Source organism: Brachyistius frenatus, unplaced genomic scaffold (assembly GCF_029030835.1).
Source record: "Brachyistius frenatus isolate BFR_SWC_R1_liver_20210118 unplaced genomic scaffold, ASM2903083v1 Contig_39, whole genome shotgun sequence".
NCBI classification, from domain to species: domain Eukaryota; kingdom Metazoa; phylum Chordata; class Actinopteri; family Embiotocidae; genus Brachyistius; species Brachyistius frenatus.
In genome coordinates, this window is record NW_027210638.1 from 2,653,821 (window position 1) to 2,681,792 (window position 27,972).

General features: G+C 41.4%; 2 protein-coding genes across 2 annotated transcripts; both read right to left on the reverse strand.

Annotated features, from left to right (window-relative positions):
• Nucleotides 1–97: 97 nt before the first annotated feature.
• LOC138622871 (SIN3-HDAC complex-associated factor-like) lies at nucleotides 98–7,539 on the reverse strand. The gene is made up of 6 exons (XM_069701990.1): nucleotides 7,400–7,539; nucleotides 4,335–4,462; nucleotides 4,152–4,251; nucleotides 3,894–4,017; nucleotides 3,660–3,810; nucleotides 98–2,364 (listed from the first exon to the last, which is right to left on the reverse strand). Exons 2-6 carry the CDS (start codon nucleotides 4,460–4,462, stop codon nucleotides 2,028–2,030), a joined length of 840 nt encoding a protein of 279 aa, XP_069558091.1. The 5' UTR covers nucleotides 7,400–7,539; the 3' UTR covers nucleotides 98–2,027.
• A 1,075-nt stretch (nucleotides 7,540–8,614) lies between these two features.
• On the reverse strand, nucleotides 8,615–27,960 carry LOC138622876 (DENN domain-containing protein 5B-like). The gene is made up of 21 exons (XM_069702002.1): nucleotides 27,630–27,960; nucleotides 23,444–23,553; nucleotides 21,304–22,018; nucleotides 19,779–19,966; nucleotides 17,993–18,514; nucleotides 17,653–17,884; nucleotides 16,411–16,561; nucleotides 16,019–16,109; nucleotides 15,809–15,928; nucleotides 15,568–15,720; nucleotides 15,308–15,386; nucleotides 15,145–15,220; nucleotides 14,612–14,740; nucleotides 14,370–14,491; nucleotides 13,920–14,065; nucleotides 13,691–13,809; nucleotides 12,576–12,760; nucleotides 12,310–12,392; nucleotides 11,662–11,788; nucleotides 11,276–11,450; nucleotides 8,615–10,051 (listed from the first exon to the last, which is right to left on the reverse strand). Exons 1-21 carry the CDS (start codon nucleotides 27,739–27,741, stop codon nucleotides 9,868–9,870), a joined length of 3,819 nt encoding a protein of 1,272 aa, XP_069558103.1. The 5' UTR covers nucleotides 27,742–27,960; the 3' UTR covers nucleotides 8,615–9,867.
• Between the last annotated feature and the right edge of the window lie 12 nt (nucleotides 27,961–27,972).

Consider the following 27,972-nt stretch of genomic DNA (forward strand, 5'->3'; position numbering starts at 1 on the left):
GTAATCGAGAATCCCTTTATGTACTGCCATGTTTCAACTCCTTTGCCCTTCTTTGATTCCTTTCTTCCTTAAACCAAAAAATTCAGTGACTCCATACTTCCAGAAAACTCACAAAATTACTTTTATTAAGGGACAAGTAAAAAAAGTACATGATGTATAAAAAATACAAAACCGCTTTGTCTAACTCGTAAGCTAAGTAAATGCATAGCAACATTACATGCAAGTCTAGAGTAAGGTATCCTACTATTCTGTAACATTTTTAAGCTACAAGGTAAAAGAAGCACAGTTTGGTTGCAATCGTTTAAGTCTACGTGATACAGATCCGATGTGATGATACAGAATAAGCAAATATAATATATAAACCGATGAGCAAATAAATACTTAACAACATTTCACAATTATTGACAACTAGTAATTCATCGCAATGTTAACTAAAGCCTGCGTGAGAATTACATTCGTTTTCTGTTGAATTAAACCGTACTAAATATGAGCTAACGAGGAAAAGAATTCATAGTACAACACCTCTAAGTGGGAATGCAGGAAAACAAATAAATAGGAAATAAATAAATAATGAAACCTATATAAAAGTCTCATCACTCACCCAACCCTTTATGTACATAACACACCATCTGATCCCAACTACAACATCACATGTATGAAATTTCATATTAGTGTTCTTTTTAGAAAACCATAAACATACATACAAATGACCTCGGACAAGCACAAGTGTCCATGGAAAACCTGCATTGATTTGACATTGGGTGAATTTCAATGTGCTTTGGCTTTTATTTGATAAATAAAGTAATATTAGGCTATATATCACAACACATTTGTGGTATATAAGAGGCAATGGCATAGAAGTTCAGCTTGTATAAAGTCTTTTACCATAAACGGACCCAGGAATGACAGAAATTACTGATATTGATATTGCTGAATGACTATAGACCGAGTTTGTGTTTTGCTGTTGTATTGTGTGATATTATTATGCAAAGACAGTTTAATTTTTCCTTTTTTTTTTTTTTTTACATATAAAAATAAGTTAAAACTTCAGAAAAATGGATCCAAAAAAATAAAAGTAAGATTTACAATTTCTATAAGGCCATGCAATTTTTTAGAAGACTCATGCATCAGATCATTACGTCTTTTGGATGAGTGGGCTTGCCATTCATGCAAAAATGCAATGCACTATGTGTTGCTGAGGCCACAATAAATATCGCTACTGTCCCTTTTTGTTCCTTAATACCAATCCAGAATTAACACTAGCACTGTCTGTAACACATATTTAAGGCTGGTGTATTTGCTGTTGAAGCTGTGAATAGGCTTTATTTAAATGGGACCCACAGAAACGCTAATCCAGTCTACAAACACAAACTATTTGAGAGGAGTGGATGTCATTGTGAGCAGAGAGAAGAACACAAGGGATACTGTACAGGTCTGTGCTCCGTCAGCGTAAAGTGTACTTCATTCCAAAACGAGGTATCCACCATTTAAAAATTATTTTTTTTAAAAGTTATCTAATCTTAGAAAAAAGAAAGCAAAACTAATCCCATTATGTTAGTCATCTTGACAAATATGCTGATGAAATATCCACACTGAGAATGGGTTCCAGCTTTGTGTTTGAAATGGGTAATGAATTTCAAGTAGTACCTTTTTCTGTAAATAAGCAGATGTATTGCGTTTTGGAATAAAATCTGTTAAACGTCCCAGCAGAGCTCCAGCATTTCATCTAAAGTAGATCAATAACACCACAGATGATCGATGGTCCATCGTCAGAATGGCAAGAATATTAAATACAAAAAAAAAATTTAAAAATAAAAGAGACAAAGTGGAAACACAACAGTCCATAAGTTACAATTTAAACATAATAAACAATCCTCCAACATTATCATGGAGAAGACCAAAGGATTTTCAGCTGCTTTATGATTGAAGGCAATCTGAGGCCACTTCTTTCTGCAAGTGCTCGAGAAAAACGGCACCCCAAGATGTCTTCAGAGATGTGTGCAAGGAGAGGGGTGGCGGCTCTGACTTTACCACCCTCCTTCTGCAACCGCCTCGCTCATGGCTGGAGGTGTTGTCACAACAACACAGAGCTGAGCCGGTTCTGCATTTCCCTCACCCGTTGGTATCACCTTCACTTCCTCTTCCATCTGGGATTTTTCCACACCCACCGGGCCCTCTTCTACCTCCACCTCTTCCTCCTCATCGTCCTCGTCTTCCTCCTCCTCTTCTTCCTCCTCCTCCTCCTGTTGTTGCTGCTGCTGCTGCTGCCGCTGCTTGTTGCGGCAGCATGGTTTGAACAAGTGGGGGTCGATGAGCACCTCCCCAAAGCGCCCCTTGTAGATTATCCCACAGCACACCTTTTGCCTGGATAGAGCAAAACGCGTTGTATCAGTTTAGATGTATAAAACGAGACCAAAACAATTAAAGCTTTATCCGTTTTACCTGCCATGTCATTCAGAGAATCGCATTAAAATACAGGGACAATTTAATAGTGACAAACATAGAAAGTCAGTGGGAAGGGAGGAAGTGAATATATAAATAAATATATATATATAATATATAAATATGTGAATAAATCGCTCTACAGCTCCAAAGTTTAATGAAGAAGCAACATTTTGGGTATTAAATGTATCTTCTTTAATTATGTAGCTGTTAATGCTTAACGTTGCTGTGAAGAATTATCCATCTCAAGCATGTGTTAACTAAGCTTTTGTCATAATAACGAATGGAAATCATTGGCTATCTGGAAGAAGCCTAAAATACTACATGCAATTTGAGGGAAGTGGCCAAAACGTGCAAAAAAAATGGTCCTTTAAAAGAAAGTGTGCATCTAGTGGTATTAGACCAAGCACACGAGATGCCAGCCTCTTGATTTGTCTTTATCTTTATTGTTCCTGCAAAATGGATTACATACCATCATCACCTAGAATTACATAGAGAAGGACCGGGGACAAATTGTGTTATTTAGCCACACCTAAGGCTGTCAAGATCATATGTTTTGTTGATTATTGATGTCTTTTTCTGTTCATTTTACTTTGACCAACTCCTTTTATGGCAACAAATCACCTTGGGCTTTACTTTTTCCACACAGTGTTGCTGTAATGTTTGACTTGACCATGCCATGCAAATCCAGTATTGAATAATATAAGTAAAGCACCTCAAGACAAACAGTTGGTGGTGAAAATTCACATGTGCAATTAAACTGCAGCATAAGAAGACACATTATTTTGTCATTGCAAACAAATTTGCTCTTACGGTTTTGTTAGTTTTGGTCACAGAATTAAGAACTTTGCTTATGAAACTAGCTTTTTTTTGCCTGCAATTTGAAAACATTTGCTCTCAAGGCAGTTGAGTTGTCCCACTATATCAACAACAAAATTAACAGGAAACTGACACACAGTATGTACACAGAGTCCCGAGAAGAGCTCCAATCAGGCCAGAGAGAACACCTGTGTGGGTGAACTGTTGGAGGATGGGACTTTAGGAAACTAAAAAGTTGCCTTTACATTTTGAGCGAGAGAAAACTCTTAATTTTTTTTATTCAATACTGTATTACATAAAATTTGTCGTGTCAAAAACTAGCTGCATTGTGTCAGTGGAAGTCCTAAATAATGAGTTTGTAGGTCAAAGAAGTGCCAATGCGTCCCTGTCTGACTCACCTCTTCCAGTAAGTCAGGTCCAGAAAAGAGAAGACGGGGGAGCGGCTGGATCCTGGGCTGAGTTCGGTGTCGGACCCCTCGTCTGACAGGTTGCTGTAGCTGGGAGACTGAGCCGGAGAGGCACTGGAGGTAGTGCTGTGGGCATCTGAATCTGGTGGGCGCAGCAAAGCATGATAAGTGACTTAGTTAACAAATGAGGGCAATTAACAGCGATTCTGAAAATGAAGAACTCACTGTTTCTTTTCAGCTCCTTCTGCAGCCTGATGATCTGACTCGGCCGAGCTTTCTTGGAGATGGACTTTATCTTCTTGGGCCGTGAGGTTATCTTTAGGCTGGGACCTCCTCTGGCATCAACAACCTGTATGTATGTAGGAGACAAGAAGAGAGGAAAGCAGATTTTTGTCTACTCAAAATGGGTTTTTATAATTCAGGTATGTTATCATGACCAACTAACAGTTCAAACATAATGTCAGCGCTGCAATCCAAACTCACATGGTTCCAGTTTTTCTTGGTTCCCACAGGAAGTTTTTTCCAGCGTTTCACGAGGAGCACGCAGGCGTTACAGATTTCTCCAGATCGCGTTTCACTCAACCTGCAAGAAAAGACAGAGATCAATAAACCTGACCTACTCACTACAGCTGCTTCTCTCTCCAAAACTCCAGGTGTGTCACTTACCCAAAACAGCTCCGGAAATCCTTCTCATACCGCTTGCTGTCCGTGAAACGAGAGCTTGACGACTTTGCACGGCAGATGCAGCAGCCGTCCAAACTCCTGTACATCTTAGGCTTGTGAAAGCCAAACATCTGCGTGTAAACGAAAGGAGGATTTAAATATCACCTCTGGCTCTCATCAGTGCGCATCCCTCCCTGCAGCTGCACAGGTCTGCTTTAGATCCGAGGTGATGTTTTGCGCCAATATTTTTTAATTGATCCTAATATTTACGTGAAGTGAATTCATTAAACGTGTTTAATCACTATCAATATTCAAGGAAAGCAGTTTCGGTTTTTAGAGCATCTCTGCGCTCTGACCCACATGGGGGGGAAGTAGGTCAACAGTCAGACAGCGTGTCAGACAGATAATGTCACTATGCTGTGCTCGCACGATTCACGCGTCGTTTTGGAAACTCAAAAAAAAAAAAAAAATCATGGAAGCTCGCACTTTAATCCGAGTCTCCCCGCTGCACTACTTAGCCTACATCAGATTTGTTATGGTTAAAACAAACTACATGATGCGAGGTTGTGTTGCCAGAGAAATACCAAAAATATAAATGTGTCCCGGGGGAAATGAGTCGAAATGCAAAAAGCGTGCCGATTATGCAGAGGAATTATGATTTATGTTGCTAGGCAAAATTGTATCTCCACAGCACATGTGGACCTGAACTGCGGCAAAACTGCGAGCCGCGCCCCCCAGACTGCTTTTTTTTTTTTTTTTCCCCTCTCTCTCTCTTCTTGCCATCAGTCCTCAGGGTCTTCTGACAGTGCGGTGCCACAGAGAGCACGCAGAGAGCAGGAAAACCAAAGAGCTCTCACTCGGCTCCTTATAAAAGATACCACATAAAGTTGGGCGCAGTGGGCGCACCAAGTCATGTCTCTCCTGATGTCTGAAGATATCAGTTTGAGAATGAAAAATGATACAACTACAGTTGTTGACATTGCATTGGATGAATATGAGAAAAAAAAAAAATCACTCAAATTTACTTTCAGCAGTGACAAATCTGATATGGTCATTATTTTGTAAAAAATGTGGGATCTTAATATTTATTAAAACACAGGATTGTGTATTATATCCCTGTGATGCATGTCTGTAAAATAATAACAGCATATAGCCGTATGTACAAGGTCTAATAAGAAATTGCGATGTACATACAAATGGAAAGGGCTCTGTGAATACTTCACTGTTGCACAATTATATGCGTGTTAAAGTAAAGTAGGGCTGCAAATAGTTATCATTTTTACAACTGGCTAATCTGTTAATTATTTTATCAATTAATTTACTTACTGTTTGGCGTTTAAAGTTTGAGAAAATGGTAACAAAACAGAAAAAGCCTTTGACAAGTGTTTCCAGAAGCCGAAAAAGCAGATAGACAATAAGAAGCTCAATTAATCTCAACATTTAAAAATTATTCGCACGTTTAATCGATTATCAAAATAGTTGCCAATTAATTGTCTGTCGATCAACTAATCATTTAATCAAATAATCATAGGAGCTCTAACATGGAAATCGAACTTATCGCTCTCTTTAACCAGGAAAGTGCAGCACTGAGATTTAAGATCTAATTTACACTACAGTCAAAATTAAGACCGCAGCAGCACAAAAGATAAAATAGCTCAAAATTGAGGAAAATAAGGAACACGGATAGGTAAAATGATAACAAAGCAGTCTATACCAACAATTTAAATGGTATTTTATAGGTTTCAATACATATAATCTACCTGAGATCAGCTCGGTACATGTATTCTGGAGTATGTTATAGGCCAGGTTTTTTTTTTTCTGTCGTGTGGTTCATCTGTAAACTACAGAGGATCTCTGCAGCAGAATACAGTACGTGACGCAACTCAACATGGCAACACACTTCAAAGGCGGAGGCAATGTGGGGAAGGGGGTGTGATGCGATTTACATGCGAAAAAAAAAACCCGTCATATTCAAAGTAAACTGTAAAAATCCTCACGAAAGCTGTCGGACTCGGCGCGACAAACACTTTCACTTTGTCAAATAAAAAAAGACACCGAGAAATGAACCAGTTTTTATCGAGAGAAAAGTGCAAGTCGCCAGAATCACCGCCCACTCCAGCGAGGAAGCATGGCACGCCACACGACCTGCTTTCATGCGCACCCATTTTCTGATGACCGTCCTCTGCTCGACGATGCTCCACTTTACTTCACTACATTAAGTGTGCGATAACCCGAGGCGAACCTACTTCCGACAGAAAAAATCTCTCGGTTTCAGTTTTGAAAGGAAAGCTGTAGTGAGATAATAGTGTAATTTGAGCTTTACTCTTTGTTATTCCGGAGCCGCGTCACTGCAACATTCAACTACATGTGCGCGAAGTTCCCAGCGACGGCTTCGTGAAAGTCGTTTTTTTTTTTTTACACCGGTTTCTTAAAGCAAACTACATTTTTGAGCCGGCTCGAGTCTTTATAAATAGTTAAGTGTTTGCAGGAGCTGTCTTGTTGACAGCGGCGCCCGCGTGCTGAGACGCATCTCCTTGCTCCGGGTGGGCGTGAGACGTTCAACTTGGCTTATTTAGCACGCACAAATGTAGCATACTGCACGCGCGCTTCAACCCAACAATGTTTACAACATTTAAAGCTTTTAATTAAAGTGTTTCCGGATATAATTCTCACAATTTCAGACATGAGTTAAATTACGTTAAATGGAGTTATTTCCTCCCAACAGCCAAATGCACCGAGACAACCAATAACAACAACAGCCACCCCCCTCTTCATGTCTGCATGTGAAGCCCGTTCCGACACCATTTAAACACATTTCCTCGCTTTTCTCGCCATTTTCCCACTTTGCCCGGCTACTTGAATTGTTTATGAGGTGACCTACACATTAAGATGACCGACCGGTTGGTCTCGCAGCAGGCCCCAAAAAAAAAAAAAAAAAAAAAAAAAAAGAGCAATTGTTCTGAGACAACTCGAAGCTTGTTTTGAATTACACATATGAAAAGCCCTGCTAAGACTTTAAGTCCCCTTAAAACGCAACAAAACAAATACAAACCGGCGGCGTTCGTTACCTTGTTGCAGGTGAAGCTGATACAAAGTAAAAGTCGTTGCAGCGCGTCGTTACGATGTGACTATAAGGAAAATCAACCCGCTTCAGTAACCCGCTCTCTTGTTGATGTCTGCGCCTGTGGACGGGACTGGATAGTTGTGGCCGCACTACGCATGCGTCGCATCCACACCTCCATTTCAGAGTCGAGCAGAAGGCTTTTTTTTTTTATTTTTCTTCAATCAAACTATTTACATAAACGACGTGTGACGTAGCCGTGCGTCTGCATTCTACTGGCCTTATAAGGATGGGAACATTGCGCGGGAACAGGGGGCTCGGCCCCGGTTGCTATGGCACATTGGAGAATGTCAGCAAAGGGGGCGGGGCCTGTCGGTTTACTACAGAACGCCAGATGGCCCGTCTGGAGGCCCTACGGTTTTTAGGAGGCTCGGCGTCTAGCACGGAGATGGGCTTTGTTGATTTCAATTGCGTGACTACAGACCAGATTAGTGGTAAATAAAAGGTGGGTGAAAATTGGTCTCCATCCAGTGGTCAGTTTAGGGCGAACAACCCCTTGTGTTGGCAGCAGCAACAGCCAGCCCGTCGTCCTCTCTCACATCAGTTTGATCATTAAAAATATATAGACTGCTGTCTGTGCCGTTATGGGATATACTCAAATAAAAAATTGGGGTAAACTTCAAGCAAAGGGGTGGATAACCCGAGTTACTACCGGTTAAATGACAGATAAATTGACAAAGTAGCACTCTAATAATTATTCTCTGTGCTTTTGTATAAAGAACCATAACCTGTTTAAAGACACCTCCAAGTTTTGCCTAAAAAAATGCTCCCCGACACTTAATAATATTGAGTATTACAAGAGTCACAAAAGCAGATTTTACTTCAGTGTTATTTAATTGAATTACATTCCAGGGCACATACTGTAAATTTTCTGCAGGTCATCCCTTAAATGAGGCTGTTTTCATATGATGTACTGCTGTGATTCCAAAATCCTGCCAGCACTATCAGCACCATCCTCAAAATGTTCTTATTATGTTTTTTGGCCTAACACACTGCTCTGGTTGTTCAAGGTTGCGTTTGACAAAGTATACGATTCCAATTCTTTATAAACATCAGATTAATTTGTCCTATGTAGTAAGTGTGAAGTCAAGGGCTTTTTATCGTGCACAAAAGAAATCTAATCACAGATTTGAGGTAAACAAACAATACCCAGACATGTCACTTATGTCAATATTATCTTTAATCTTTGATAGCACACTTCATAAATAACAATTAATTATTGCTTTCTCTAATCTGTATTTAAATTATAATGGAGGCTTGGTCATTGTGGGTTACATAGTGCTTGCAGGATAGTGCAGGAGACAGCATTTTCATAACTCTTCAACTGTTAAATTAAATGCGACATCAACATAATACCTAGCGTTTTTAAGAACCTGTGCTGTATTCATTGTCTGACGTTTGCAAAGACAATTGAACAGTTTGGAAACAAACAGCAGGACTATCATCCACATAAGAAAGTGTGTCCGCAGTGGAAGCTATTGTTCTACACAGACACAAACAAGATGCCTTTATACTGTAAAATATGCCACAAATTCATTACACCATAATAACAAATGGGAACAGTTCAAATGGGATGGATGGATGGACCAATTCCATCTGATGAAGCAAAATATTTACAATGAGAGCAGGTGGGGGTGGGGGTGGGGCAGGGGGAGGGGCTTTCTGACAAAATGACAAACACTATTTGAACTGACACAACTAGGACACCAGTTTGGTTCCAGTGTTTTACCAACTGAGGATTTCATGAGCGCAACTCTACATAACATGTGACCCCAAACTGAAATAAACAATGAGAAACAGGCCAGACATTTCACAGTATAATAAGAGCATAATAATATAACATCTTAGAGTGGGAACATTATTTTTCTGGAGTATATTTACTTAGATATCCAATGAATGAAGCAAGAAAAATGTTAATAATAATAATAATAATAATAATAAGGCCTGAGTCTTGATTTTTTTTAGATCACAACACTTAAAGACATGAAACAGATTCTGGCCATGCATGTGCTTAGTTTAAAATTTAAGTGCAAGCAATACAGCAGTAGTAGGACAGTTATAGTTGTCCCGGGGTCAGGTGCAATAAATGACAAGTGCAGGGAAAATATCTACTGAAGGTGTGAGTTGATCAATGACTCTATTTCTGCTTGGGAAACAGAATTTCACAGTGTAATCAAGCATAGGACTAATTCCTGAAGCAAATACTGTATATAAGACATTTACATCAGTGAACAAGGCAATATGTTTGGTGCTTGGGTTGCCAATGACTTCATCTGGTCCACTGGCTGTTTTGATGATGAAGTCACATTTTGCAAGTGTCTGAATGTTCCTCCTTCGTTCCGCACAGATGGAAAGATGAATGTTTTAACCCAACAGCATATCTGCTAAAAGGTACAGAGCAGGGACTTGTCAGGGTCAGAGGTCAACCCCTTTAACCAGTGCTGTCTCCAGGGTGATGCTGAACTCATTTAGTGTGTGCAGGATGCGAGAAAGGGAGAGTACAGCGGCACGGTCCCGCAGCAGAGCTCCATCCTCGTATGTCCGAGCTGTCAGGGGACACTCTGCCAGCAGGGGGAGCCACTGGGAGAGAAGCCGGTCCCTGCCAAAAGAAACAGCTGATGGTCAGTAATGGTGTCATAAATACCTGGTGAAGTTTAGTATTGAACTAAAGGTGAGTGAGCTGGTTACAAGGCAGAACTAGTGCAGTGAACTTCTTCTTATAGCAGGAAGCTAAAATGTTATCAGTGTTGATTAAACTGGATTTTCAGTTAATTCCAGTTCAGTCCAAACCACAGAAACACTAACAATATTTAAACAACCATATAATAGGAATTAGGCACAATACATCCCTTATATATTGATAACTTCTTCTTACTGTTTTAACTCAGCCTGTTTTATTTGACAGAATAAATGAAAAGAAATAGAAAAGGACAGAAAAACAGACAATATGTGATAACTTAATGATTAGACCTGACAGTGCACATTTCTACATGTTGAACCACAGAGGCCAATCACTGTCTTATCATGATAATTGGTTAAATAATTACAAGGTCTGATTTTGGTATTAATAAAAACAAAGGTGTTTTTCAGTTTCAGACAGCTACAATAATTTTTAAACTGCACTGAGTCTGACTGCAGTTTTGCAGAGACCAGATAAAACAGGGATTTTTGATACGATGTTGTCGTCTGATTTAACTATCTGAATACATTTTAAAAATGGCTATTTCAGACCCTTTGCTATGTTTGTAAATTACTTTTAAGGTGATAAAGACATACAGCCACCACTGAGCAGAGCTTTTTTTGACTGCAGCAGTTGGTGTAACTAAAGTTTTTATGACTTATATTAAGTTTACTGATAACAATATGACAGATTTTTCTGCATGTTGAGAGCAACCTTTGGAAGATGAATGCTGACAGTTTGCCTCCCTGAACTCTTTCTTATGTAATTGGTTCAGTTTGAGAAAAACTTTATCATCTATAACACAATAAAATCTGAGATTTTAATGAGTAGAATTTTTTAGAATTATATCTCTATTTCTGCTTTTAATATAGATCATAATTCTATGTCTTAGATTTATAACTTTGGGTTAAGTAAATGTGTCTCTGTCCAGTTATGATTGCTTTTGTTTTCAGTAACCGTGTTTTACACCTTTGACCATCTGAGGAAGAGGGATGTTTGGTTGGAATTTCCTCTCCCAAGATTACTTGAAATTTTTCCTTTTTTGCTGAGCTGTTTAGGGGAGTTTTTGGGTTTTTTTGTCTTGTGAACATCACTATATGAATCTATCACTTTTGAAACTGTCTTTTTAAAATGTCAGGTCACCTGATTCCGAGGCAGACGAACAGCTGGAACTTGCCCTCTTTGCCGATGTTTCGGGGTGAAGCATTTATAGCATTGGCGTAGTGGCACAGCGAGTCGCAGGGTGGACCCTTTGTCAGTGTCGATCCTTGCAGGTCGCCCATCTGATCAGCTGTCTCCATGGAAACCACTGCTTTCTCTATGGGACAGAGTCGGTGGGACTTTTGGTTTATAATTTATCAATATCTAGACAAGAGAAAACTCTGGAGATGGAAGGTGTAACACTGGTTGTTAACAAATCACATCAATCATGCTTTGTCGCATACAACTTGAGATGTAAATTCATTCTGACCACCACTAGATGGAGACAGGAAACACACATCATCACTTCCTTAACTCTCAGTACTTACCCACAAAGTCCCAAACAAACACGCTCCTCTGGAAAAGACGGTTGGATTTGAACCCATGGAGGAGGAAATTCTCTAAGGAAAGCACCAGCCCTCCTTCACCACATAACAAGACTGTCAGGTTTCCCTTCTGGGATGGCAGAAAAGGGAACGGAGTGTTAACAGAGTCACTGTGAGCAAGAGGTTCATCTTACAATCAGTAAATCCGCTCGTGTGCGGCAGAAGGAACTGCAATTTTCTGAACAAATGGTTTTAATGTTAAAAGGCTCTTCTTTTATCTATTAAAATAAACAGAAGAGAACATATACACTTTTACATTAAAGTCTGTGTACTGAAGAGCTGTTATTAAAATGAATGGAAAGCCCATTACAATAAAACCAAAGTGATGCATAAAGTCCCTTCAGCGCTCTTAACTTGCAGTCGAGATGAGAGAGGCTCGGCTGATACAGAAGAGAAACAAATGAGGCTCATGCTGAGAGGCCTGAGTACTGAACCATGTCAGACATAAAAATAACACACAGGAGGTTGACAGTCGCTGCAAAGATACTCTTGTGTGCATTAACCATTTTGTCACCCTTTCAGCTCAGTGAGTCAACAAGTTTAATGAATGTAGTTGCTGAATCGAGTGGACACGCTGTTACAATCACGCACCTCTTGTTCAGGTTTGTGGAAATGTTTAACAAGGTTATTCGCCGCCTCCCTCATGTCCTCTTGTACTTCAACAGACAGCATTCCTGGGAAGACAAATGAAGAGGAGTTACGAATAGAAACATGAGGATAGGTAATGATGAACAAAAGGAAAGAAAACAGGGGCTAAATAGAAAGGTGGTACAGGAGCAGAATCTGTTATTGTAATGAGCTTGCCAACAAGTAGGTCAGCCATTATATAAAAGAATGTGTTCTTTGTGAGCACGTACTGCTTCGGCTGCCAAGCGATCCCAGCACTGTCCGCACACTCTGAGAAGGAGAGGCCAGCTCTGGAGGCGTCCCTGTCCACCTTCCAGCATCCTCCTCCACACCAGGTGACACCAGCTGACCAATGAGAACTCGTTCCAAGCTACCATCACCCACGCCTTTCCCCAGCCATCGGCCGCAAGGGAACCTGAAAAGAAACATGCAGATTTATTATATTCAACATAAAAAAAAAAAAAACATGATTTATTGTACAAGGACATGGAGTAAGTGTGAGCCTTCTGTTCTGATCAGCTGGTGTAGAGTACATAGTTAATTTTTCTATATACCTTTAAGAGATGCTGGGGGCTTTGCATGTTTTCAGTCATTACCGACAACAATTTCACACAGTCAAAGATTTGTTTTAAAGTAAAAAGGATCTGCTGTATGCGCTAGATTTCTGGTTCTCAGTTGGTCTCGATTTAAAAGTAAGTCATTATGAGTGGGTTGTGGATGTATGCATCTTTTCTTTGTAGTTTAAAGAATTTCTGCTTTTATTTTGAAGGTAATACGTTTTCCTATAACGCAGCGTATTGCTACCAGCTGTCATGACATAAACAATCAAAACTAACGTCATTACATCAGTACTTAGCTCTCATTTGAGCTTTTGTAAACAAGGTCAGGTTTAAAAAAGTCAGACTCTTAATTTTAGATTTTATACAGTTGTGCGTCATCAGTTTAAACTTGTTTTAAAAGCATTTTGTTTAAGTTAAGTCTATCTTTTTATTTCATTAGATTTTTAGCCTTTTTAGCTTTTGATTATTTAAAATTTTAAAAGTACATGAAGACATTATGTATGACTGCAATATGTTTTGTGAAGTAAATTTTGGTGGCTCAAAATGGAAAAATAATTGGGGTCCTGTGGTGAAACAAGTTCTGAAACAATGATCAAGAAAAGGTATCTACACATTTTCTGTCTGCTTTATGTTATTTTCGTGGGATGAGGCAACTTTCTTATCAGTGTTTATTTAACCTAATTTATCTCATTATGCCCTTTACCAAATTATTATACATTAGCTGCTGAGCTGTGACGACACGGTCAGCTTTTACTAATGAGAGAAGGTCAGAGGGTGAATCTTACTTGTAGGTGTGTCCAGTGATCTCATTGTACACCATCACACAGTCAATCAGACACTTGGCCAGCAGGCCAGAGTTCTCCTGTCCGAGCTGCAGAGTGCTCAGCCTGCCCATGTTCTTGCACTGAAACGAAGAACAAACACAGTAAGAGAAGCTCTGCACGTGTCTATGACAAGTGGCATATGGGTTTTTTATACGCATGATGGCCACACTGCGGAGGGGAGAATACAAACCTGGAAATAAATTTCTTGTGTATTCTTTGGGATCTGTCTAACCCCTGAATCACCCAGTTCTCCCGACACACACACCCAAGGATTGACTGTTGCCATGGCAATGCTCAGCTTCTTCATGGGTATTATAATAACACGGTATGGAATACCTATAAAGACACAGTAGCAGAGTTATATCCATTCATGTCTGTTCCTTCACTCTTATTGTCCAACACTTTTCACAACACTGAAAATGTTTTCACAGCATTGGAGCAAATTAAATGTGGCTTGTTTTTGAGCTCTAGACGGTCTGTGTGAACTCAAACGATGCTGGATGTAATCCATGTTAATAAGGCCAGCTGGGTGTTGTAAAACACAAACACAACCCAAAGAAAACCTTCGGTGCCTTCTAGTGTCCTTGAAAGCCATAAAACTGCCAGTAAATTCTGTTGTTAAAGTTTAAACAAGACTTACAGATGGAGGTGAAGACGCGTGTAAAACAGAGGTAGTCCACAGTGTTGAGAGACAGCAGGTGGAACAAAAACTGTTCCCTTTCTTCCTCGCAGAGCAGGAATGCATGAGGTTTATAGAGCTGCCTGTGAGGGGACCACGAAACAACAAAAAGTCTGTCAGACATACCACAAATAAAATAAAATTTAAAAAATACTAGTCTTTGTGTCTGCTTGTCAACATCTTAATGATCAGTGAGTTCTGACCTGAGCAGCTCCTGGTTTGTAAGCAACTCTTTGAGGTGTTGGGAAAGCATTTTCTTCTCCAGAGCCAGATGGATCCAGGCTCGGGCCTGACCCACTTCAGATAGACTCTCGCTCATGGTTTGGATGAACCTGGAAGAACAACAGAAAGGCTGGCGTGAGCAACGACAGAAACAAGTTCCAATGTTCTGTTTTTTTGTATAACATTACAATAACCCTTCAAATGTTAATTAGGTTACTCTTGAGTCCAAGTAAACATTTGTGCCCACATTTGAAGAAGTTTCCTGAAGAGTTCATAAGAATGGGACAGACAGGAAGTCTCAGTGACCTTGACCTCTGACCTCCAAAATCAAACCATCCTTGGGACGTCCATGGAAGGGTTGTTTAAATATTTATTGAGATAAACAGATGGAAAGATGACCTTAAAACATGATACCTACAGCTATGGCTAGATGTTATGATTATGATTAGCAACCTCACTCCTGTGTAAAACTTTACCACTGTTTCCAATGTCAAAGTGTCTTTATTCATCTTACCTCATGTCCTGTATTAATGATCCCCTCAGGGGCAAAACGCCGTCATCAAGTGTTCTCTGGTCCGAACAGTTAGATCCTGAACAGAGTTAAACACAGACGATCAGTCGACTCTTAACTCACTGATTTACACAAGAAAAACAAAACAGATGGGTCGATCTCTGACCTGGAGACTCAGTTGGTGCCTCCATCTTCCCCTGGGCAGCCTGGTAGTGAAGCAGATGGGACCAAAGAGCTGACTTCCCCTGATCACAATAAACACACTTGTCAGTATCCAGCCTCTCATACGATCATCTCTTCATGTTCACATGTATGATGTAAATTATTTGCACACAGTTCCAGACGTTTTTAAAGGTCATCTCCTTACACAGAGACATACAGTGTTTGCAGGTCATCTGAGCTGATTAGACAAATCACATGTCTGACCTGTTTCATCTGCAGACCGTGGCCCCAGGTTCTCTCCAGCAGATCACATAGACCATGGATGAGTGTGTTCTCCTGCAGGCCTGTGATGTTGGCCTCTCCCTGACCCAGTTCCACACTCTCCTTCCCCATCCTCTCCATCAACATCCGTTTGGTCTAAAAATAAAGACAATGTTTTATAGCGTTAACCTCGAACGGCGATATTAAAATAATCAATGGCGCCGGTGCTTCACTCAGCTCTCACCTTCAGTCGACACTCGCTCAGCAGCCCATCGACAAACTCCCGGTGAGTCTGAGTGACTGCTTGAGGCGACTGGTCCAGAAGTTTAGAGTGGCGGAGGGTCCTCCTCATGAATGTGTGTTTCTGTTGAATAAACAAAAAGTAATTAATCCAACAAAAGCCTCTTGAAACCGGTGTGTTTATCCGTGTGTGTTTCTGAGCATGTAAAGGCACCTGTCTCGGCTCATTGTCCACTCCTGAGTGATCAGTGACTGTGGATCTCTTGGGTTCGGACCTGCGTGATGGTGTGACGCGACAGGACCACCTGTTCACCCAGATGACACAGCAAAACCAAATTCACAAGTTAAAAGTACGTATGACTGTGTTTGTGTATTTAAATCTCTTGCATGTTGGGCAATAAAGTTAATTTTAGACAGCTATATCAATCAAATTCAATGGTTATTAAAACTAAATTGCAAAAAAAGTGAGTGATATCAGGATGTTTGTTTTCCCCCAAAAATATATGGAATGGAGCTACCCACTGGGCTCTACGTCCCGGTACTTGTGGTTGGAAATCCCTGTTTGGATTTTTTTCTCATTGACTAACAGCAGAAAATAAATCTTACTTGTTGGTGTTCTGTGCCTGTGCGAGCACGTCCGCCTGCAGCTTTGGGAAGTAGCCTGGATGGTGACGACCCTGGCCGATCCTCATGTCCAGCAGGTGGGGATGTATGGCTGTGTGGTCGGTCTTCAGCAGCCTGCGCTCAACAGCCTGAGCTGTGGAGACAAACGCAGACACAATGGTTCCAACAGAGGTATCCACTGCAGATAAAATGAGTCACGAAGGGGATAAAAAAAAAAAAAGAAGACATTTCCAGGAACGACTTCTGACTGATGTTACATGTCACCTCTTGTTTGACTGCAAGGACATATGTGAGTCACAGTATTCCACAAAAAAAAGACAATGTGACTGATGGTAAGACAGAAAAGAAACGTCAATGAGGCTGAATGTGAACAATGACACAGACAGGCTGAGATGTGAGCAGCGGGCACAACTTCAAAGTAAAAGGTTTGAAGCAGTTTTCCCGGGACAGAGAGCCCTGTCCTCTGCTTATATAATGCTCATCCTCCCAAAACATCCTTTAGTTCACCCTCTTTCATGACCTTATTCTGCCTGTCTTTCTCCTCCGATCAGATTCTATCCAATCTCTTTTGTGTATCAGTTATTAATCAGGTTATTTGGTTTTAAATTCTGTTGAAGAAATGTTTCCACGAATGTTCTGGTACAGGAATCTCTTTAAGCAGGGTTTAAGCAAAATCCTCGAGGCTTTATTACAAAAGAGAGAGAAAATGGTGGGAGCAGAAAGGCCGAGCAACATATGCAACATGTAAACCCAAACAGACAGGCAGACGGTGATGACAGATTTACTGATTCCCTCTGCAAAATCTGGCAGTTCAATCACATCAGTCAGCTCAGGCCAGTGACATTTCTTTTCTCACTACATAGTATTGTGTTGCTGAAAAAAAGAGGTGAAATAACCTCAACAAAACAAAAGAGGCTATATAATGGTTATGAATGTATTTATTAAAATGACAATGAAGTCCTTTCAGTTGTAGATAAACTATGTCATTGCCTGCCTCTAGAAGCACCACACGTACAGGAACTCATCACTTATCTCTGCATATTATCTTCACTGTCAAATTTACATGAAAATCTATGGAAATGATGCCAGGTCATATTAAGACAATAACAAATGAGCCGGGTTTATGCGTTGTGCGTGTTCCTTGTTGTAGAAGTACAGTATTTTTTCCTAACTTATCTTGCAAAATCATGTGCATCATATCAATTTATTCCATCCTCACAGTACCTGACTCAAACAGCACGGTGCATTTCCTGTAGGGACTGGTGCGGGAGTCCTCGTCGCCTGTGTCGCACAGTCTTTCCCGCTCCAGACGGCTGTCGAACAGCTGCTGCAGAGGCTCCCTGTCTGCCCAGCGAGAGATAACTTTCCCATCCACAAAAGAAGAAAATATGGATGTCTCCAGGAACCGGGACAAGAAGTGCAAGTGCGTGGGTGGCTGAACTGAGAGGAAGGAACCCTGAAACATTGAAAACCATCAAGACATATTAGTGTAACTTATTTGAGAATAATAAATATAAATGCATTAGTTTCATTAGATCTGTCAGTCAGTCATCTCCTGAAGTACCTTGTCAAAACTGAGCGTCCCCTCTCGATTGCTCAGCCAAGAGTCCAAATCCAGAGCGCTGTGGATGACAAAGTCCTCATACCTGCCAAACATGGCAGCAAAACGAACAGCGAACACCTCCCTCAGCTGAATATTCAGCTTCGCAGCCTTCAGTTCCTCCTCCTCCTCCTCAAACACGTGTCCCAGTGTCTTCCCTCCATCTGACATTTTTCTGCCTCCACACCTCCTTGCCAGAGCCTGCAGCCTTTCCAGCACCGCCAGCTCCTCTCCTCCGAGGTTCCCGTTCCGTCTGTCCTCCATCAGATCCTCCAGCACTAAGCTGCTCAGGCGAGGGGAGGAGGAGGAGGAGGAGGAGGAAGTGGTGGTGGTGGGCTTAGTGATCACTCCTCCCTGCGGTGGGATCCCAAAATGCAAAAGCACCTCACTCAGTTCCTGGATTAGCTCAGTCTGATCTGGAAACAGGGGAAGGTCCTCGGGGGCGTCGACACAGTGGTTGTCAATGTCCACAAAGCACAGGTTGGCCTGCATTGGAGTACGAGACAAACCAGAGTTAAAATAATTACTTTAAAACACTTTTCAATTGGCTCCTCTGTCAGATAATCATAATAGGTTCAACTTCTCACAAAGTACAGACTCTTATTTATCTCACGTAGATAAAGGACGGAGCTTTTCCGTCCAATTAGGCTCAGAGATGAAGATTTACACTATATTAATAGATTCTTGGTGTTCCAGCATGATAAGCCCTTGCAGGATATTAGCTTGTAGAGGTTACTGTTATCAGTGCAACAGGAGACTTGGTGGAAACCTGCGATATCAGGCTCCATCAACAATAAGAAACCTGTGCAAAAACTCTGCCCATAAAGCTGCTGAGCAATGAAGTCCAGAATAGTGTGTGGAAGATAGGCACTGATTTTTTAAAAATGCCTCTGTAAGCAGCAGCAGAGCGCAGCAGTCAGCAGCCGCACAACCTTCAGCAGCGACCTCAGGCAGTCAGCTTACAGCCTCAAGGGAAGTTTGGAGAAGTACTGTGGAGCAGACTCTTATAGTTTCATCCTCCAACTTTGTGTCTTTTCATAATTTCTTTGACCCAAAGAAGAAAATTAGGAGAGGAGCGAATGTAGCAGATTAAATAACACCAATGCTAATTACGCAAACATATTAATTTACCCTCTGTTTCCTGATTCTTCTGTGGATCAGCAGACATAAAACAACACATGGTCTGGGTTTTACTGTATACAAATATTAAGTAGAGCCACTTATGAATCCTAAACAATCCTACACATATAATAATAATATTTCCCACTTCCTTCAAATTGCACAGCTCAGGAAATAAGTGGTGATCTCTAATGCTCATAAATTATTCACCAAGCCCCATTATTCTGGATTTGTCAAGCTCTGCGTTTTTGCTTTCATCCCCCCCGAAGCTGTCTCACTGCTGCCTCTTTTTCTGGGGCAGAGCGACTTCAAAGAGGGTTCAGTGAGATATTCATGCAGCATTAAGTGATCTCCGATGCAAAATCGGATTTGAAGGGAGGGGGTGAGGGCAGCTTTGAGGGAATGTATTGTCCCAGTTGGACAGGCCGGAGGCAGAGGGCGAACTGCATGCAGCAGAGAGCGGATCAGCAAATGGCTGAAAGAATGTTTCAGTTTAACAAAAACATTTTTGGTCTCTTTCTTCCCTTTATTTGAATGTTCACTTATATGTCTGCCTCCTGTTATTCTGACTGGTGTGTTCACACATGAAACTACAAATGCATTTACACTAGTGCTTTGTGAAGAGCTGTACCTCGTGTGGCAGGTGGAGGGAGGATCGCTGAGCTCCGTCTCTGCGCTGGATGCCTATCAGGAACGGCACAGGAGCATCCAGGAGGTGATGCAGCGGTGTGGAAACGATGGGCAGGTAGATGTGCTGCCACTGGAACGGGAATAGCAGCGTGGTAATGCCCTCTGCCACCGTCATCAAACGCTGGTAGTCTGAAGAGATGCGAGTGAGCGAGAGAGAGAGAGAGAGAGAGAGACGGGATATTAGCATAAATGAATCACCTTAGAGCACCCAGGGAAGACCCCATTTTCAAGCAATCACAGCTGTATTTTAATTAAGCCATCAAAAGGATTTTTTTTTTTAATTTTATTTTTATAGGTTATTTCATTAACATTCTTGTTTACATGCTACAGAGCATGGCACAATTAATGACCAAAGAGGCCTCATCCACACTACATCATTAAGCTACACTGTCAAAGTTCCCCTCCAGTGTTTAACTACAAAACCCATCCATCATGATGTTACTCAAGTATTTCAAACTTAGTGTAAACTGTAAAAAAAAGAAAAAAAGAAATTGGTTTCATGCCATGTTCTGTGGGTGGAACTGTCTGTATTAAGTCATCACAAAAAATATTTGTAGGTCATTTTATTAGTGTTATATTTTAATATAAAATAACAGCTACTTCGATTTATGTGCAACTATCAGGCTATGTTACAAAGTATGTACTTCCTTTAGTACACACATATATTTCATTTAAACGGGGTAGTGTTGTCTCAAATCGCACACTGCCATTCTGTAAATAACTAGCATTTGAATGTATCACCTGCCAACATATGTGCTGTCTTTTATTTTTTTTACCCAGAAATTCACTTCTTTTTTGTCTTCTGTTTAACGCACACAATAAACACACTGATGGCTTCTGTCCAACAGCAGTATCACAACTGCTGTTTGAAAATATTTTAAGTCAGTGGTCCCTCCATTTCCGCTACATAGCCAAGATGATGACCGTTGAGTGTAAAAAGTGTCCAGCATTTAACAATCAATTTTTGAATCGTTTCGAGGTCACCAGACAGGTACTTATAATGGATTATATGTTTCCATACTTGACAGTGGGAATGCACTTACAAAATCAAAATAGTGAGTTTAAGTATGGCTATACACCATTTGGAACACAGCAATAGATTGAGAGTTTAAGGTGTCATTTTATAAGCTATTCAAATTTGTGTGCTCTTAAGTTATAATAAATCACTGAATAATGTTTAGAAATATCTTCCTGGTATTGAGCGAATTCTGATTTTAATTGTGTTGTGTTTAATCAGAGACGGATGTGTTGATATTGATATTGACTGGTGTCACTGATATTAACAATTGCTCTGTTCCAGTAAGGTGTCTCCATGAGCCATAGGAGAGTGATACAGTGAAGCAGCACGCACAGTAACAGGAGCAGCTAAATGGAATTTAGCCAACATTTAATTTTCACCTTTTCTTGTCCTGCTGTGATACGTAAAAAAAAAATCTATAATATTGGTAACTTAATTATGTCCTTACCTTGAGAGTACAGCAGGACTTGTGTCTCCAGAAGTGCACAGGTGAGTAGTTTCACCATATTGTCCACACCCAGCAGGGAGAACGCCTCTCCAAGAAGATACTCCCCCAGAGGAAGCTCACCGGGCCCGGGTCTCTGACACACGATGGGCCCCTGCACCCCGTGGAACCTCAGAGACCTTCCAGGTGGAGGCAAGGGCACCTCATACAGGATGTTATGGATGTAGCTCTCCAGGGGGAGGGGTGGAGCTGTCTGTGATGTCACAGCCTGGTGCAGCTGAGCCAGAAACTGTCGTGAAGCTTGAAGAAAAGGGAGCGGTGTGACGAGGCAGAGGGCTTTGGACACATACAGGGTGTCACGTGTTGGATCGAAGGAGCCTGCACAGCCGAGGCAGCCAGACACGCCGGCCAGAGAGTCACCGTCTGACTCATCCAAGCTGCTCACAAGTGAGTCCATGCTGGAGGTGGAGGGCGAGGAAGCGGAGGAAGATGAGGAGGAGGGAGAGGAGGCCGATGAAGAGGAGTGGTGCTCCACATGGTGCATCTGATACAGTGTCTGCATGGCAGTAATGATCTGAGGGCTGGTCACCTCCTCGTAGAAGGTGCGAACGAAGCCGTAGGAACGCGAGCCGTCCTCAAAGGCGATCGTAAATGAGTGAAACTGAGGATCAAGTCGGTCCGCCTGCGTGCGGAAGGACAGACCTCTCGGCATACAGAGCTGAAGAGAAAGTGGTGAAGCAAGAAGAATAAGAAAGGGAGGAGAAAACATAAAAGACATTTTAGAATAAAGTATCAATTTATACAATTATTAATACTGACCTCAATAACTGATAAACAGGATTTTCTCAGCCCTACTCCATCAGGAAAAGGGCTAAACAACAAATTATATAGAAAATTCTCGATCCCTGTGCTCAGCTTAGCTTGATATTGTTCTAAAAATGTATTCAGTGCAAATCTTACCAATTTTCTGAGGGGTAAAGGAAATACAGTGAACCCTTGTTTTTCGCAGGGGTTACGTTCCAAATAGAAACCGTGATAGGCGAAATCCGTGAAGTAGTAACCTTTATTTTACAATTGAAATAGATAGAACTGGACATTAAATATATCTACGTTACATATAGTCGTAATGTGATTTCAATGCACGATGCAAATCCGTGAAGCAGCGAGACCGTGAAAGGTGAACCGCGTTATAGCGAGGGTTCACTGTATTTCTGACAGAAATATAACTGTTAAATATAAAGTGAATTATGTACATAGGCACAAGTCACACGAGCAGGGTAGACTCTGAATTTAATGGAGAAAGAGTGGTTTTGGCAGTCATGTGTAGTGGGTATAATCTTGTGGCTTTAATCAAAGATAACATTGCCAAAGTATGTAGGCACAAGTCATATTAGATGTTTAACAGGTAGAGCAGGGGTGTGAGTGTTGAGGGGAGTAGTCCTGGGACACTAGGGCTGCTTTGAGCTTTCCCGAGGTGTCATGGGCCTAACACGACGAAACACTGTTTCGTGCCCACTTGATAACCCCAGTGAGATACTGCACACTCTAGTATTGTTTGTTATTGGGGGTTTCTAACTTGGGTGTATGAGCATATCATGCATAGTGTGAGGGTAGAATCCTGTGAATTAGTGAGATGTTTGGTAGACAGTAATACTTAGTCGAATTTTGCAGTAAAACAAATAAATTGAGATGCTGAACAAGGAACATAACTGTAAGATGTTAGATTTTTTTTGGGGGGGGGATAACAGCAAAAAAAAGTTTTAAAAAAAAGTAAAAAAAAGAGTAGTGTATTTTCCAATAATTTTATGAGTCAAAGTTATGATACAAAACAACCTTAAATACTGCTGTGTTTGTTGGGACACTGTTTACAACCAATTTCAATATGCAAGAAAAATAGAGGCGAGACATTCACATTAATTCAATTCTGTCTGATGTTTTCAAGCCATCATCCCGAACTGTTTTTCCACAAGTAAAAGTAAAAATATGCAAATTTAGCCCCCCTCAAAAAAAGACTATACATGTGGCTCCTAATACACTTAATCACAGTTAATTGTGTTTCTTCTATTGGTCACTTTCACATTTGGCCTACAAATACATCTGATCATTCAGCTTCTATGAATTTATGTGTCATCCAACATCTCACCATGTTGACAGCATCCTTGTTGAAGGGGTTCCTGTCTGTGTTCTCGGGGTAGTGCACCAGAAGCTTTGACTTGAAGGAGCGTCGAATGGGGCTCTGCTCAAAGGCCTCACCTGAAAGTCAGACACAGACACAGACAGACAGAGTGAGTTCATGCAGAGGGATATTTGACCTTGACTAGAGCCGAGTCAGAATTCATAATGAGACTGAAGGGACAGAAGAGTGGACAGCACAATATGACAGCAGCTTTGATTTATGAAAATGCACGGACAGGACAACCTTGTCTGACATGGAGTAAAAGAAAAGTTGTCGACAGTGAGAACCATTCTGCAGCAACGAGGAAAAACCCTTCCGAGGTTTATGTAACTCAACTCATTGCCATACAGATAGAGTAGAAGAGCCGTCATCTCTGACACTGCAGTAGGAAACTCTGTATGCCTACAGGGAGAGCTTGGGATGAAAACATTCTGCTTCTCGAAGATTTGAAAGACAACTCTTATTGTATGAATTCCTTATCAGGTCCTACAGACACACTGCACACATGCATGTCAGCTTCTACTCCCAGTAACAGTGCTGTTCGTGAGAGGATGAAGAGCTGAAAAAAAATAGGCAATAGAAATTATTCAGAGTGCGTAATCGACTCAGTGAATGAAGCACTTCCATTATTTATCCACTTTCTGAGGGGATGCCCTTGAACAGTGCTCTTGTCTCTGTTCCCCATTTCACTAATTCGCGGTGAATTCTCAGAGACATCCACCGACATCACTGCATTAAAAGAACAAAATCAACTGCGAGTGCCAAACTCAGTCTTCTGTCAGCTGCCAGCTCTGACGCACTCACTCAGTGTTCGGGAACATCCACCTCACCTGCCTACGAGATGACGCACAGGACCCCGAGACAGGAAACTGCACCACAGGCAAACGTGAGAAAGGAGAACCACTTCAAATGAATCTGAGACACAGTGGTAGGTGGGAGACAGAAGCTAATGGATCACAGCGACGAGAGGGTGGGGGGGGGGTCAATGTTCTTTGGTAAGGATACAAATTGGTGCCGGGGCTGAATCGAGCCTCGCAGAAGGACATGGAGTTGCCATGGTATCCATTTCCGCCGTGGCCTCGAAGATAGCCATCAAGACAAAGCTTGTGTGCTTGTCATTTGTTGCGTCAGCCTGGGTTTCATCAGCTGACCCAGTTAAAACCCATGTAAATGCAGAACCGAGGAGGTGAAGGGAGGTTTGTTTTAGTGTTTTAATGAAGGCATAAATGTCTGTTTCAGTTAGGCTTTAATTACTGTTCCTTCCTCTTACATGTTTAAATACCCACAATACACAACATGCGTGTAGCTGTTTATTAGTTTGCTTGCTGGCTTTCATGATATTTATTTATTGGTTTTGAATTTAGATTACTTTAGAGGTTTTCTTTAGTTAGGTTGCATTTTGATAGTATTTTCTTTTGCAAGTTATTTGTTCAGTAATATCACTTGTTTATCTTTGGTTAACTACTATTTTGTTTAGTGCTGGTTTGTTTGTTGTCTCACTATGCAGTTCTCCTTACTCGTGTAGTCATGTGCTTTCTATTTTGAGGGTATCCCTGGTCCTGGAGCTGCATGGCTCTGGTTTGCAGTTACTGGCCCACTGACTGTTTATTGTCTCCTGTATCTCTATGCTGTTCTTTTCTCTCTCTGCTCTGTAAGGTTATGTTGTAATATTTGCTGTGTAAGTGCCCTGAGATAACCTGTGTTGTGATCTGCAACTATACAAAAAAGATTTAATTAAATGAGCAATACTTAAATCCATACAATCCTCAATACATTAAAAATCCCCATCTCTAATTACTTTAATGTCAGTCTTGTCAGTGTTTTTGGTGTTTCATATTCATTCCACAGTTTCAACATTCATCTCAAGAGATTTATTGCCCTGTTGGTCGTCCGTCCCTAAAACAGGCACACTTCATCAGCAATGACTAAACAGCCATAAAGGTGGACATCTGTCATATTCACCAACTGAGTTACCCTCCCTGTCCCATTCATCACATCATTACACAAGTAGATGAGGACAGATATAAAAGGTGGAAAGAGATTAAAATGACAGCCAATGTCCGCTGGCACTGACTGATGAGGATTTATTCCTTTCTGCCTCAAACAGTTTAAATCATTTAATCATTGAATCACAGATTTGTCCAACCACTGAAGGTGAATCACAGACCACAAAGAAAATGACAAATTTAGTATTTTCATCTTAGTCTGAGACACAGACGTGGTGCCAAGCTCAGAATACAAGTCTTGAGTTCCTAAAAATATCTTTAACTGTATTTTCTTCACACAAGCAGCACGACTATCAGTACAAGGCGTAGACCTCTCTCTGCAATCATTATAAAGCAGCTCTGTTCGGTCAGGGAGTTCACACCCTCCCCTGATGTCATCCCTCTGTGACTGTCATCAGGCCTGGACGGGCGCTGAAGCCTCGGCCATTCAACATTCCAACAGGCAACGTCATGTGAAATTTGATTAGGCTGCAGAAAACACAGTGGCATCTATTGAGAAGCCAACAAGAGCAGATTGTCTCTCGGTGGGCATTCACTAATTACACACAAAAAGAGACACTGTATAACCTCATCTAAACACAAATAAAGCCGGTGCACAAAGTGAATAAATATATCCTGCTTTCCTACAACATATTGAATATGAGTGTAAAGAGAAAAACATATTCACACAGAGACCAAAATCCCTTGAAAAGAGCAGAGCCCCCTGCTGCAGTGGGTCTGAGATGACCTGCTGTTACATAAGCAGATTGGTGGAGCTCAGATATACTCTCCAGTGGTGGTGTCACTCGCTGCAGGGAGGTAGCCATGAGCCCACTGGTTTGTTAATGCTCAGAAAAATCTGCAGCAGAGCTTTAATACATCCCAACATCATACACAGCTCAACCTATGTCCCGTTTTCCTGTCAGACTTTATTGAAAACAAAGCGGCCTGTTTTGTCGCCATGTTTCCCCCTGAGGAGCTGCTCTACATGGACAAAGAAGACATAGAGAATTCAGGGTGTGACTATTGTCTGCTGCTCCACAAGTCAAATCTGGAAGTGACATTCAAGGCATTGGTATTCAGCACACCTGTATGTTTCCTCACGAAGACAGCTGCTCACACACACACATGCAGATGCCACACAGGGGCCCCCTGACTGTATCTGTCCTCAACTTGGTGTCAACAACTCAGCGCAGAAGAAGGCCACCTGCTGTCTCCATTTCTAGGAGTGCTATAGACCCCACAAATAAACCATCACGAGCACCTGACGCAAGGCAGCTGTCATCACCGTAGCAACCCCCAAATCCACAGACAATACGGTATCCATTTCCTTTCACCTCCACCGACGCCTTTGACTGTTGGCAAGGAAAAGGGAGTGTTTTAGAAAGGTCCATCTGTGTTTGAGACCTAGAAGCCGTCACATGGATTAATCACTGCTTTGTGACTCGCAGAACAATGTAATCTGGGAGCTCGTTCACACACAACACAGCAGCCCTGCATTAACCCTGAACCACTGCCTGGATGATCCAGCTGTGTTCCAGCTGTAACGAGCAGAAAAAGGATGCTGTTGTTCTCGTTCTATTCAACCTTTTCTCTGCCGAGTCTCTGATCCAGGTGGAGCAGTGGATGACTTGCAGAAACCCACAAAGAAAATGATCTCAATTGACTCCCAATACTGTCCTGAAAATATGATGCAAACACAATGAACAGAACGGTAACGTGTTTTTAAAAAGCACAGGTCACAAAAATATGCTAGAATATGGGCAAATATTAGAATAAATGTCAATTTAATCAAACTTGGTTCAGATTCATAAGAAAATTTAAATTTTCTTGAAATCTGTGTTTTTGTTTGTGTGTTAAACCCCAAAAATAGATATTTAATCTGCATATGTTGAGGGATGTCAACAAATTCTGACAAAATAGCTATTATATAAATGTTGGCATATTTTTTTTGGGCCAAATATAGGCCATTCTGCATGAGCTGCTCTCAGATAATGTTGTCAACAGCGCTGACAGAGAGGAGAAAAAAAACACATTTAAATGGCTGTCACCCCAACACAAATGGGCCTATATTTACTGGTGAATGTTTAACGTGATGAAAAATGTCATGAAACGTGTGCTCGGCTGTGTATTTGTCTTGTTTTCCTCCATGTTTATTTGCCATCTACCTGCTCCATCGTCCGGCTCCAGGCCCGTCTCCGTGTCCACTCCACACACAACAAAATAGTGGGCGAAACGACAGGAAGCCGATCCCGTGGCCGCTGCTGCAGTCCCGTTCATCCTCGACGCGTTTGTGTTGTGAGAGCTCCGTTTACTTAGTGTTGTGGGTGTTCATAGCTGATGCAAGTTGATAATCCGAAACGCTGCCTCCTCCGTGCGCTTCCGTTCCTGTTCCGTGCGCTGAGTGGTGTTTGCCGGCCTGGCTGCGTTCACTGATCCGCCGTGTGACTCTGATGGCGTCAGGATGATCCAGCGATGGTCATCTCGTTTGTTCAGAGGGGGAGGAGGCTG